The sequence below is a fragment of the Coregonus lavaretus genome (assembly GCF_964263955.1).
Source record: "Coregonus lavaretus genome assembly, chromosome: 16".
Taxonomy (NCBI): domain Eukaryota; kingdom Metazoa; phylum Chordata; class Actinopteri; order Salmoniformes; family Salmonidae; genus Coregonus; species Coregonus lavaretus.
Window position 1 is genome coordinate 15,909,603 of NC_140003.1, and position 13,441 is coordinate 15,923,043.

At 43.0% G+C, this 13,441-nt stretch overlaps 1 protein-coding gene across 3 annotated transcripts; it reads right to left on the minus strand.

Moving 5' to 3' along the window:
- Positions 1-235: 235 nt before the first annotated feature.
- LOC311144140 (transcription factor Sp3-like) lies at positions 236-10,041 on the minus strand. Of its 3 annotated transcripts, none has more exons than XM_084180131.1 (7): positions 9,912-10,040; positions 9,492-9,589; positions 9,215-9,310; positions 7,430-8,642; positions 1,961-2,147; positions 1,231-1,427; positions 236-990 (listed from the first exon to the last, which is right to left on the minus strand). In XM_084180131.1, exons 1-7 carry the CDS (start codon positions 9,916-9,918, stop codon positions 683-685), a joined length of 2,106 nt encoding a protein of 701 aa, XP_084036257.1. In that variant the 5' UTR covers positions 9,919-10,040; the 3' UTR covers positions 236-682. The 3 variants fall into 3 exon arrangements, with proteins under 3 accessions (XP_084036257.1, XP_084036258.1, XP_084036259.1); XM_084180132.1 differs by having other exon boundaries at positions 256-990; positions 9,718-10,036; XM_084180133.1 differs by lacking the exon at positions 9,215-9,310 and having other exon boundaries at positions 256-990; positions 9,912-10,041.
- Between the last annotated feature and the right edge of the window lie 3,400 nt (positions 10,042-13,441).

A 13,441-nucleotide genomic window follows, 5' to 3' on the forward strand; every position in this document is an offset into this window, starting at 1 on the left:
TTGCTCAGTTGTGCACCGGGGCCTCCCACTCCTCTTTCTATTCTGGTTAGAGCCAGTTTGTGCTGTTCTGTGAAGGGAGTAGTACACAGTGTTGTACGAGATCTTCAGTTTCTTGGCAATTTCTCACATGGAATAGCCTTCATTTCTCAGAACAAGAATAGACTGACGAGTTTCAGAAGAAAGTTATTTGTTTCTGGCCATTTTGAGCCTGTAATCAAACCCACAATTGCTGATGCTCCAGATACTCAACTAGTCTCAAGAAGGCCAGTTTTATTGCTTCTTTAATCAGCACAACAGTTTTCAGCTGTGCTAACATAATTGCAAAAGGGTTTCTAATGATCAATTAGCCTTTTAAAATGATACATTTGGATTAGCAAACACAACGTGCCATTGGAACCCAGGACTGATGGTTGCTGATAATGGGCCTCTGTACGCCTATGTAGATATTCCATAAAAAATCAGCCGTTTCCAGCTACAATAGCCATTTACAACATTAACAATGTCTACACTGTATTTCTGATCAATTTGATGTTATTTTAATGGACAAAAAAATTGCTTTTCTTTCGAAAACAAGGAAATCTCTAAGTGACCCCAAACTTTTGAACAGTAGTGTATATAAAAACAACAAGCAGGGAAAATGAGTGATGCAGAATTTCATGAAGAGTTATTGAGCAAGAGAGTGTCACTTTGACTCGGCCATCTCCAGGACTTCTCCGGCTGCTACAGTGACCAGTTGCAGGGGGATCTCAGCATTGGCCAGGATGTCCTGGGAGTTACTGGAGCCCTGCTGGATGTTGGTGAGGATGAGGGTGGTGCCGCCCGCCGTGATGATGCTGTCTGACGAGCCGGCGGATTCCATGGAGGCCACCACCGCATTGCTCACTGAGTTCATGCCTCCTTTCTTGTTCCGGTGAGTTTTAATGTGCTTGGCTAGGTGGTCGCTCCGCATGAAGCGCTTGGAACATTCTGGGCAGACAAACTTCTTCTCCCCTGTCACAGACAGAGAGAGACCAGAAAAGTTTTAACAGTAGGACAGACCAAACCATGTCACTTCTACATCACTACTATGAACTCATTATGTAATCTGTTTTACAGGACTAATGCTTTTATACTGAATGATATCTTTCCGAAGACAGAAGAGTACACTTTACATGGGTGAAAAGCGCAGCCTACAGGGTAGGTTTTCAAATGTAAAATGTAATGCAAATGTTGAGGTGAGTGAGGGTGCACCTGTGTGTGTCCTCCTGTGTCTCTGCAGTTCGTCGCTGCGTGTGAACCTCTTCCCACAGTACATCCAGCTGCAGACGAAGGGCCGCTCCCCAGAGTGCCAGCGCAGGTGCGCTCGCAGGTGGGACGTCTTCCCGTACACCTTCCCACAGCCCGGAATGTGACAGATGTGTTGCTTCTTCTTCCCCATGTTGGATCCTCTGAGAGAACACAAACAAACACACTCATATACTGTATTTACAGCTATATAGACGTGAACTTGCTCTGTTTTTTGGGCCTTTGCGCGCCAATGCTGGTGACCGGTCAACAGTCAAGATTTGCAACTTTTTTTGGGGGGGGTACAGTAGGACTGTGTTAGTAACCAGACAGAGGGCAATGGAGTTAATACAAAATATATGAAAACATTTATCTTTCCCATTCAGACCCCAAAACCTTGAGAACTAGTCATTTAAACACCAAATGTATAGGAAAGACTCTATCTAGCGTTTTCTGACCACTATAAGCTGTTGAGCACTGTAAGCTGGTCCTCTGTAGCTCAGCTGGTAGAGCACGGCGCTTGTAATGCCAAGGTAGTGGGTTCGATCCCCGGGACCACCCATACACAAAAAAAAAAAATGTATGCACGCATGACTGTAAGTCGCTTTGGATAAAAGCGTCTGCTAAATGGCATATTATTATTTATTATTATAAGCGTAGTCGCTATAAGCAGGGTACACGGTATGAGCTCACTCACCTCCCCCCAGCCTCTTTGCAGTTGGGGCAAGTGCAGGCCACCCTGCGTAGCCGCTTGCCCCCCTCGCCGAGCTGGTCCTCCTCATCCCCTAGCCTGACACGCAGGTGGGAAAGGTCACTGGTGTTCAGAGTGGAGTCACTGCCCAGCTGCCAGTCCTCTGAGTCCGGCTCCTCCTTTATCTGGACGTCTGGAGGGAGACCAATCAATCCACACATCAATATCAACACAAGCTTTAACAATTGCATGCTAAATGGACTGCAAAAGCCTCACAGTGAAAAGTGCTTCTTCGCTAAATGCTTTAAAAAAGATTTCATGACAGTTTGGCTATGAACAAATTAAAAACCCCTGTTCAAACTTGACAATGTGTGGATGGATAGCTTGACACAAAACCATTTGATGATTTATACTCCCTTCAAATCTTCAAATAATTTATAATATGCTTGTTTACATTATATCTCACAGATCTATAAAGGGTGTTAACTACCTGGTCAGAGAATTGTTTACATTTTTTAATTTTAGTCATTTAGCAGACGCTCTTATCCAGAGCAACTTACAATTAGGGTTAAGTGCCATGCTCAAGGGCACATCGACAGATTTTTCAGCTATTGGGCTGAAAATGTTGTTATTGTTACACACACACACACACACACGTGTTCTGTTGTTAAATGTTTGTTCTTACAATAACAAGTTTGCAAATATTTTATTATAAAGAAAACAACAACCAGACAATAATATACAGCTAATAATCCTCCCCAGAGCAGCGTAAATCATGCCTGATGCCTCAGGAGGCTTACATCATGTGACTCAATAATTAAATAGTCTACTTTCTGCGGATTATCTTTTTTTTCAGACCCCCATGTTTTCATACATTCAGTGCATTCGGAAAGTATTCAGACCCCTTGACTTTTTCCACATTTTGTTAGGTTACAGCCTTATTCTAAAATGGATTAAATAAATGTTCCTCATCAATCTACACACAATACCCCATAATAATAAAGAGAAAACAATTATTTTTTGTTTTTTTGCAAATGTATATACAGTACCAGTCAAAAGTTTGGACACACCTACTCATTCCAGAGCTTTTCTCTATTTTTACTATTTTCTACATTGTAGAATAATAGTGAAGACATCAAAACTATAAAATAACATACATGGAATCATGTAGTAATGAAAAAAGTGTTAAACAAATCATCATTCTTAAATGGAAGAAGTTTGGAACCACCAACACTCTTCTTAGAGCTGGCCGCCCGGCCAAACTGAGCAATCGGGGGAGAAAGGCCTTGGTCAGGGATGTGACCAAGAACCCGATGGTCACTCTGACAGAGCTCCAGAGTTCCTCTGTGGAGATGGGAGAACCTTCCAGAAGGACAACCATATCTGCAGCACTCCAATCAGGCCTTTACGGTAGAGTAGCCAGACGGATGCCACTCCTCAGTAAAAGGCACATGACAGCCCGCTTGGAGTTCTGGAGGAAACCTGGCACCATCCCTACGGTGAAGCATGGTGGTGGCAGCATCATGCTGTGGGGATGTTTTTCAGCGGCAGGGACTGGGAGACTAGTCAGGATCGAGGGAAAGATGAACGGAGCAAAGTACAGAGAGATCCTTCATGAAAACCTGCTCCATTACAGCTGTGAATCTTTCTGGGTAAGTCTCTAAGAGCTTTCAACACCTGGATTGTGCAACATTTGCCCATTATTCTTTTCAAAATACAGTCAAATTGGTTGTTGATCATTGCTAGACAACCATTTTCAGGTCTTGCCATAGATTTTCAAGCAGATTTAAGTCAAAACTGTAACTCTGCCACTCAGGAACATTCACAGTCTTCTTGGTAAGCAACTCCGGTGTAGATTTGGCCTTGTGTTTTGGGTTATTGTCCTGCTGAAAGGTGAATTCATCTCCCAGTGTCTGGTGGAAAGCAGACAACCAGTTTTTCTCTAGGATTTTGCCTGTGCTTAGCTCCATTCTGTTTCTTTTTTATCCTGAAAAACTCCCCAGTCCTTAACGATTACAGTTATACCCATAACATGATGTAGCCACCACTATGCTTGAAAATATGGATAGTGGTACTCAGTAATGTGTTGCAATGAATTTGCCCCAAACATAACACTTTGTATTCTGGACAAAAAGTGAATTGCTTTGCCACATTTGTTGCAGTATTACTTTAGTGCCTTGTTGCAAACAGGATGCATGTTTTAGAATATTTGTATTCTGTACAGGCTTCTTTATTTTCATTCTGTCAATTAGATTAGTATTGTGGACTAACTACAATGTTGCTGATCCCTCCTCAGTTTTCTCCTATCACAGCCATTAAACTCTGTAACTGTATTAAAGTCCCCATTGGCCTCATGGTGAAATCCCTGAGCGGTTTCCTTCCTCTCCGACAACTGAGTTAGAAAGGAAACCTCTATCTTTGTAGTTTTGTAGTGACTGGGTGTATTGATACACCATCCAAAGTGTAATTGATAACTTCACAATGGGATATCATTTTTTTAAACCCATCTACCAATAGGTGCCCTTTACGAGGCATTGGAAAACCTCCCTGGTCTTTTTGGTTGATTCTGTGTTTTAAATTCACTGCTCAACTGAGGGACCTTACAGATAATTGTATGTGTGGGGTACAGAGATGAGGTAGTACAAATTCATGATAAACACTATTATTGCACACCAGTGGAGGCTGGTGGGAGGAGCTATAGGAGGACAGGCTCATTGTAATGGCTGGAATGGAATGGTGTCAAACATGTGGTTTCCATATGTTTGATACCGTTCCATTCCAGCCATTACAATGAGCCCGTCCTCCTATAGCTCCTCCCACCAGCCTCCACTGTTGCACACAGAGTGAGTCCATGCAACTTATTATTTACATTTACATTTTAGTCATTTAGCAGACGCTCTTATCCAGAGCGACTTACAGTTAGTGAGTGCATACATTATTTTTTACATACAGGCCCCCCATGGGAATCTAACCCACAACCCTGCCATAGCAAACGCTATCCTCTACCAACTGAGCTACATCCCTGCTGGCCATTCCCTCCCCTACCCTGGACGACGCTGGGCCAATTGTGCGCCGCCCCATGGGTCTCCCAGTCACGGCCGGCTACGACAGAGCCTGGATTTGAACCAGGATCTCTAGTGGCACAGCTAGCACTGCGATGCAGTGCCTTAGACCACTGCGCCACTCGGGAGACCAATGTGACTTGTTAAGCACATTCTTACTCCTGAACTTATTTAGGCTTGCCATAACAAAGGGGTTGAATACTTATTGACTCAAGACATTTTAACTTTTCATTTTTAATTAATTTGTACAACTTTAGAAAAACATAATTCCACTTTGACATTATGGGGTATTGTCTGTAGGCCAGTGACAAAAAAATCTAAATGTTATCAATTTGAAATTCAGGCTGTAGCACAACAAAATGTGGAATAAGTCAAGGTGTGTGAATACTTTCAAAGGCGCTGTACAACCACCAGTGTTTACATTTTACATTTTAGTCATTTACAGTGGAGAAAAAAAATATTTAGTCAGCCACCAATTGTGCAAGTTCTCCCACTTAAAAAGATGAGAGGCCTGTAATTTTCATCATAGGTACATGTCAACTATGACAGACAAAATGAGAAAAAAAAATCCAGAAAATCACATTGTAGGATTTTTAATGAATTTATTTGCAAATTATGGTTGAAAATAAGTATTTGGTCAATAACAAAAGTTTCTCAATACTTTGTTATATACCCTTTGTTGGCAATGACACAGGTCAAACGTTTTCTGTAAGTCTTCACAAGGTTTTCACACACTGTTGCTGGTATTTTGGCCCATTCCTCCATGCAGATCTCCTCTAGAGCAGTGATGTTTTGGGGCTGTCGCTGGGCAACACGGACTTTCAACTCCCTCCAAAGATTTTCTATGGGGTTGAGATCTGGAGACTGGCTAGGCCACTCCAGGACCTTGAAATGCTTCTTACGAAGTCACTCTTTCGTTGCCCGGGCGGTGTGTTTGGGATCATTGTCATGCTGAAAGACCCAGCCACGTTTCATCTTCAATGCCCTTGCTGATGGGAGGAGGTTTTCACTCAAAATCTCACGATACATGGCCCCATTCATTCTTTCCTTTACACGGATCAGTCGTCCTGGTCCCTTTGCAGAAAAACAGCCCCAAAGCATGATGTTTCCACCCCCATGCTTCACAGTAGGTATGGTGTTCTTTGGATGCAACTCAGCATTCTTTGTCCTCCAAACACGACGAGTTGAGTTTTTACCAAAAAGTTCTATTTTGGTTTCATCTGACCATATGACATTCTCCCAATCCTCTTCTGGATCATCCAAATGCACTCTAGCAAACTTCAGACGGGCCTGGACATGTACTGGCTTAAGCAGGGGGACACGTCTGGCACTGCAGGATTTGAGTCCCTGGCGGCGTAGTGTGTTAGTGATGGTAGGCTTTGTTACTTTGGTCCCAGCTCTCTGCAGGTCATTCACTAGGTCCCCCCGTGTGGTTCTGGGATTTTTGCTCACCGTTCTTGTGATCATTTTGACCCCACGGGGTGAAATCTTGCGTGGAGCCCCAGATCGAGGGAGATTATCAGTGGTCTTGTATGTCTTCCATTTCCTAATAATTGCTCCCACAGTTGATTTCTTCAAACCAAGCTGCTTACATATTGCAGATTCAGTCTTCCCAGCCTGGTGCAGGTCTACAATTTTGTTTCTGTCCTTTGACAGCTCTTTGGTATTGGCCATAGTGGAGTTTGGAGTGTGACTGTTTGAGGTTGTGGACAGGTGTCTTTTATACTGATAACAAGTTCAAACAGGTGCCATTAATACAGGTAACGAGTGGAGGACAGAGGAGCCCCTTAAAGAAGAAGTTACAGGTCTGTGAGAGCCAGAAATATTTCTTGTTTGTAGGTGGCCAAATACTTATTTTCAACCATAATTTGCAAATAAATTCATTAAAAATCCTACAATGTGATTTTCTGGAAAATAAATTCTCAATTTGTCTGTCATAGTTGACGTGTACCTATGATGAAAATTACAGGCCTCTCTCATCTTTTTAAGTGGGAGAACTTGCACAATTGGTGGCTGACTAAATACTTTTTTCCCCCACTGTAGCAGACGCTCTTATCCAGAGCGACTTACAATTAGTGAGTGCATACATTATTTTTATTTATTTTTCATACTGCCCCCCCGTGGGAATCGAACCCACAACCCTGGCGTTGCAAACGTCATGCTCTACCAACTGAGCTACATCCCTGCCGGCCATTCCCTCCCCTACCCTGGACGACGCTGGGCCAATTGTGCGCCGCCCCATGGGTCTCCCGGTCGCGGCCGGCTACGACAGAGCCTGGATTCGAACCAGGATCTCTAGTGGCACAGCTAGCACTGCGATGCAGTGCCTTAAACCACTGCGCCACTCAGTGTTCTCCACTATTATGTTGTGCATGTCTGCTTGATTTGTGCATGATGCAGGAGGAGACCATACCTCCAGGGCTGTCGGTGTCCTCTGCCTGCTGGTACTGAATGCCTGCCTGGACCAAAGAGTTGACGGTCACAGTCTGCAGGTTGGGGATCTGTTGCGCTCCTCCCTGGCCCAGAGACAGGGTTTGCAATGGGGCAAGGGTGATCTGCTGGGCTGGGTTGGTGGGCAGCTGGAGGTTCTGGAGGTTCTGGACCCCCTGCACCTGAAAGGTTTGCCACTGGATCTGCCCTGAGGCCGTGACGGTCTGGGCCTGGATGATGAAGGTCCCTGGGTTGATGAGCTGAACGTTCTGCATGGTATGCCCCCCTGCTGCCTGCACCACCTGACCATCACTGGTCTGGACTGGCACCTGCTGCAGCTGGATGATGGACTGGCCGGAGGACACCTGGATGTTCTGGACCTGGTTCTGCTGAATGTAGCCCTCCTGGAGACCAGAGGGGTCTGTCTGCTCTGTGGCGTGGGTTAGAACACCCGTCTCATCCATGGCCTCAGGCAGCTGGGCGGAGGACGTTGGCACATACATGTCTGCATTAGCATTCGAGTCATTTACAGATAGTGTTTGTGAGAGCTGGTCACCTGTCTTCTCCAGACTCTCAGAGCTGTCCACAGGCTGACTGGTCATAATGAGCTGGCCATCAGAAGTTACCCCTGTTGCTATAGTCTGAGCACCAGAGAGGCCCAGGGAGTCCAAGTCCACACTGCTAATGGGGACAAAGGTGATGTTCCCTGGCAACCCCATAGGCACATTAGTGACAACCTGACCCTGGTTGTTAAAGGTGGAGCTGCCGATAGAAACTCCCTGGATATGCTGGACCTGACCAGTCTGTGATATGAGGTTCTGGTTGTTAGTAAGGATGTCTACAGCCCCAGTCACACTTATAGTCTGAGTTCCTTCTGGCAAGATGTGGATCTGCCCTGTGGCATCTTGGCTCAGAGTGGCCCCCTCCACACTGGAGGTGGAGAAGCTTAGTTGCTGTCCATCAGCTGTCTGAATGTACTGAATGTTAGGCACTGCGTTGGCGGAGGTGTCGCTTCCTGATGTCACAAAGATTGGTTGGCTCTGAAGGTTCTGGAGAGGAAGAACATACTGTCCATTTGATGTCCCGATCCCCTGACTCTGGAACATGCCAGGTTCCTCCTTCCGTGTTGTTGTGGGGGTCAAAACCTCCCATCTATCTGGGTTCCCTGTTAACTGGATGGATGTTAGGTCTGTCGTCTGCGGAATAAAAAATATTGTTTTGGTGAATAAAAACAATTCATTTGCAGAGAAGGTGCATCATTAAGATGCAGATTGCAACATTGACATTAATTATGTAATGTTAGACATAGCAGTGAAATATTTACTTACATAAAAAACAGCAAGCCAATTATTTATCGTATTTATTGTATTCAGCCAGTTGGAAAAGGCATAGCATGATTAGTTATGAATCACCACAGCATGATTAGTTATGAATCACCACAGCATGATTAGTTATGAATCACCACGTGCATAGAAATCACAAAAGGTATTACCATTCATGAAGAATATTGGAATAAGAGCTTGGTGCTGCTTGTTCACACGATTTAGCAACATATTTGAAGATTGGTTTAGAGGTGTTTAATGACCATAGTAATGTTTGTCTGGAGGTGCATGAGAACCCTAACTTTATAGTGTGTGATCCAAATATGAGCACACTACATGATGGCCTTTGGGCATATCTCTGCCGACACAACTCGCGTTCTATTGGTTAAAGATAGCTACATTTTGGGGTCGACTACATTCTAGCAGAGCCAGAGGTGGTGACTTACCACTACAACGGCAGCACCGTTACCCCCATCTGATGATGCCGACTCGATCTTGCTGCAGGTAGCTGCCAGCAGAGCAAGCGATGACGACTGAGTGTCCTACCCACAATGGGCGGGTTTAAAAGGAAGAAAGTGGGTGGCCGTTAGTCCGGAGCCACACAGGAAGTTCTACTTTTACTACAAATGTTAAAACGTGTGAACTTCACAAAGCACCACGCACTTACTGAAACGCTAACCGAGAAGCATACGAGGGCAATTTCTAAATAGTAACGGTAGCTACCTGATCTCCTGTGCCACAGTCTTGCTGCAGAAACTTGCTTTGACTGCTGTCCACGTCCAAGGCAGCCATTTCCTCTTGTTTCACTGGCTGTTCTGGGGCTAACGTCACAAGGTACAAAAAGAAGAAAACGGAGCAAAACAAACCAGAGTTAAGTTAAATCTCCACACGGAAAATGTGTTTCTAGCTATTCCACTAGCTATAACGTAACACTTCAAGCTGGACTGACCTCCATTACAGCTGCGGTGTGGAGTTGATCAAACTGTCTGAAGCCTTAGCTAGCTACGTATGTGGTAGTTGTGGCTAGCATGCACGCTAACGTTCACTCTTGGCTAAGCTGTTGGAAAAAGATTAGCCAGCTAGCTAACATTAGCTTAGCTAAAGGGTGCAAACATACCGATGTTTAGGTTGAACATTACATACCAGTCATTGCGTCAATTATTTTATTTCGCAGAATCTGTATTATCACAAGCGAAACATGATTACAGTAATCGAAGGCTGGCTGCAATCGGTGATTCTAGTCAATCGTTTCTATTTTGATTGACGGTGCGGGAAACACAAAGGGTGGGGCCTCCAAGATTGGGTAACGCACAGGAAATCCCGCCGTTCTTCTTAAACCCAATTGGATACCGTATTTTATTCCCTGCATTAGCATTCGCCAGTGTACATGTCAGTCATTTTCTGACTAATTCTCTTCCTGTTTATTATTCTCTTAACAAGAAGAATATGGTGCCAGGAGCTATGCTGTACATCGATAAGCGTTCATGTATCCAAGCGTTCTGCAGCCACAGTGGATTTTAAACATAATCTTAATTGATTTCACTTACCTCTCAATTTAGGTAATTTATGCCTAGCTAAACTTAAAGCCAGCTAGTGTAACTATTTGCCAATTAAACTGTCATTGCATGGGGATTCCAGAGGCAGGTCGACCCTTGGTTTTACAAGATAAGATGGGATGACTGCATTTGTAGCTAGATACTTGCCTTGTGTTGGCAGCTGAATAAAATAGATTGGCCCAATTTAGATGTACAGTTTCACTAATCATAGCTATCGATTGTCAACTGTTCATCACAGTGATTTTGACAGTCTGACAGTAGTTGTGATTATGCGCAAAGGCTAGGAACACCAAAAGTAGACATCATTGTACACTGTTATACTCTATGTACATTTTAATATTTTGCTTTCTCTAATAAGTAAACTGTTCATTTATATAATGAAATATGGCTGTGGTATTTTATGTTCATATTGAATGGTGATTTTGGAATTCTTACTGGGGTGAGCTCATGCACCAAAGGTGACCTTTCAAACAGTAAGAATAATACATTCTACCATACTTGCCATCATTCCTAAGGAAAGGTTATTTCCACCTTGTTTCTATCATGGAAGTTAGCACAGAGGTCCTTGAAAAATACTGGTAGGGTATTAGGCAAGGGTACAATAGATAAACAGCTGCTATCCAGTTCACTGCTAGTGCTTCCCTGTAAAGTGAGTTATAGCATGTATCACATTTTTTCATTAACTATCTTGTACATAGAATGCAATATTGACAAGATTGCATTGAAATCTAATATAATTGTGTTGTATTGCCTCTCCTCTGTCTGTGATGCAAGGCCCTCACTTCTTCTCCAGAGTATTATTTGCGGTGTGTCAGTTCCTCACAGAGTGCGACCAGAGTGGGGCCATTTCTCTCAACCTTCAATTCTAACTTGGCCCATTACAAGCAGACTACAAAAGCACTTTTCTGGCACTCAGGAGCTCACACCAGTGAATGGTGGATATTTCCAATCACTCTGCTGTCAATCCAAGTGTCAGGTAAACACAGGCCTACGGAAACAGCCTTTAGAAATTCTTGCAGCTATGTCTGTCGGTCTTACTCCAGTCCAAGGAAAGTTATCAGCAATTTCAACAAAGAAATCCAAGTTAAAAGGAAAAGTCGAATATAGATCCTAATAGGAGCATACATCTAATCCACTTTTTTTTTGTTTCCAATTCCAACTGCACCTATGGATAAGGAACATTAGATTGTATTGGTTTTATTGACTGGTCCTATATTCAACATACACCTGCTGAGAATGTGATGAGCAGACTATCTTTTCATAGCAATTACCCAGTGGGAGTTTTGATGCAACAACAAGTAAGCTGTTCAATACAAGGGTCTGTATAGCTCTTTACAGTTCCATCAATATTCAGTTTATCTTTCAATATTATATTTACACCAAATGTAAGTTGAATTGAATGGCATCACATCTTTCACTACTACTGTATTTTAGCACTGCAATTGATTGTGTATTCAGTAACAACAATAGCTTATAGTGTGTTAAAGGGGAAAATGAGATAACCACAAGGTTAAACGATGCTGGATAAGATTAATCATATTAATTAAAGCAGACAACCCTTGGGCTCCCGAGTGGCGCAGCGGTCTAAGGCACTGCATCTCAGTCCGGGTTTGGCCGGTGTAGGCTGTCATTGTAAATAAGAATTTGTTCTTAACTGACTTGCCTAGTTAAATAAAGGTTAAATTAAAATATCTGTCATTGTCCAGAATGAAGCAGTGAGGCACAGCGTGTACTTGGTCAGCCAGGAAGAAAAGAACAGGATCAAAACACAAGCTGTGAAGGTGTCATATTAACATATTGACAGTTGTTTCCATGAGGTCCAAGAGAGAGGTGACCCCATGGGGAGAAACTGCCCTGCTGGAGACACCTTGTGGGACACTGTAAATGGCGCCTCAGAGGGAAAATGTAAAATGGTGCAAGGAGGAAGAATTGTGGATAGAATACCAAATGGATCTGGATTACAACTTTGAGAAAGGCATAAATATAGACACAGAAACATTATCCTGGATTTCTATGAGTCACTCCGGTTCAGCTGTGGAGCAGGAGGTCCAAAGTGTAGGTACCCACTTATCTCCTGTATTGTAGAAGGTTGGACATATTCAGTTGGACAAGTCACTCCCTGATCGTCATTTACACCCAATGAAACCCAGTTTACTATATCAAGGGCAAATAACACAGGCCTGCAATGTACAAAATGGCCTCCTCTCATAAATTGAACAAGGGATATATTCTGGAATGATTTGACTTTTGAAAAATAATCATATTTCTTTCCATTTTGAGTATAAAATGTTACTTAATACTTTCTGGGGGAGAATCATATTCAAATGATTTCCAACCCATCTGTCAGGTCAGCTTGTGACCTTTGGGCCTATCAATAAACAAACAGATTTCAGTTTCGTAAATGTAAAGGAATGTCGCTCTGGATAAGAGCGTCTGCTAAATGACATAAAAAAATAATTACCTATTTGGGTGGTAAATGTCAATGTGTGCCTTAGTCAAATCATTAATTTAATCTGATTTTGACTCCTTCTAGTCTGAAGTACAGAATAACCTGAGCGGGTCCATCATGTGGATGTTTGAAGATTATTTTGTACTGTGTTTAGTTAAAAAATAAAAAATAATCCTAAACAGACACTGGGATCCCCTCAAGAACCATTGAATGCAATTATTCAACAGTACCATGGAATTTCCAAACACATATCCCTTGTGTGTGCATTGTTTGTACTCAACATGTCAAGGTTATTTATGTGTTTATTTATCATCCCATAAATTCTTTGTAATTTCTCAAGTTCTTTTGGGGTTAAGCCTGAACTATTGTGACTATTGTGGCTGCAACCTGGACTCAGGGGTAGACGTAACATAGTAAACACAAATCCGGACACCCAAATTAGTATGCTATGTTACGTTTGGTATGGTATGTATTAATTCGTGGATGTCCATCATCCATTTCGTATGATATGTTGCGAATTACAATTCGCATTATGTTATTACAATTAGTTGTTGCTAACGTTAGCTAGGTGGCTAACGCTAACATTAGCTAGGTGGCTAACGTTAGCTAGGCTAGGGGTTAAACGCCCACATCAGTAGAAATCCACTTTTCTGAGCTGAAAGACGATG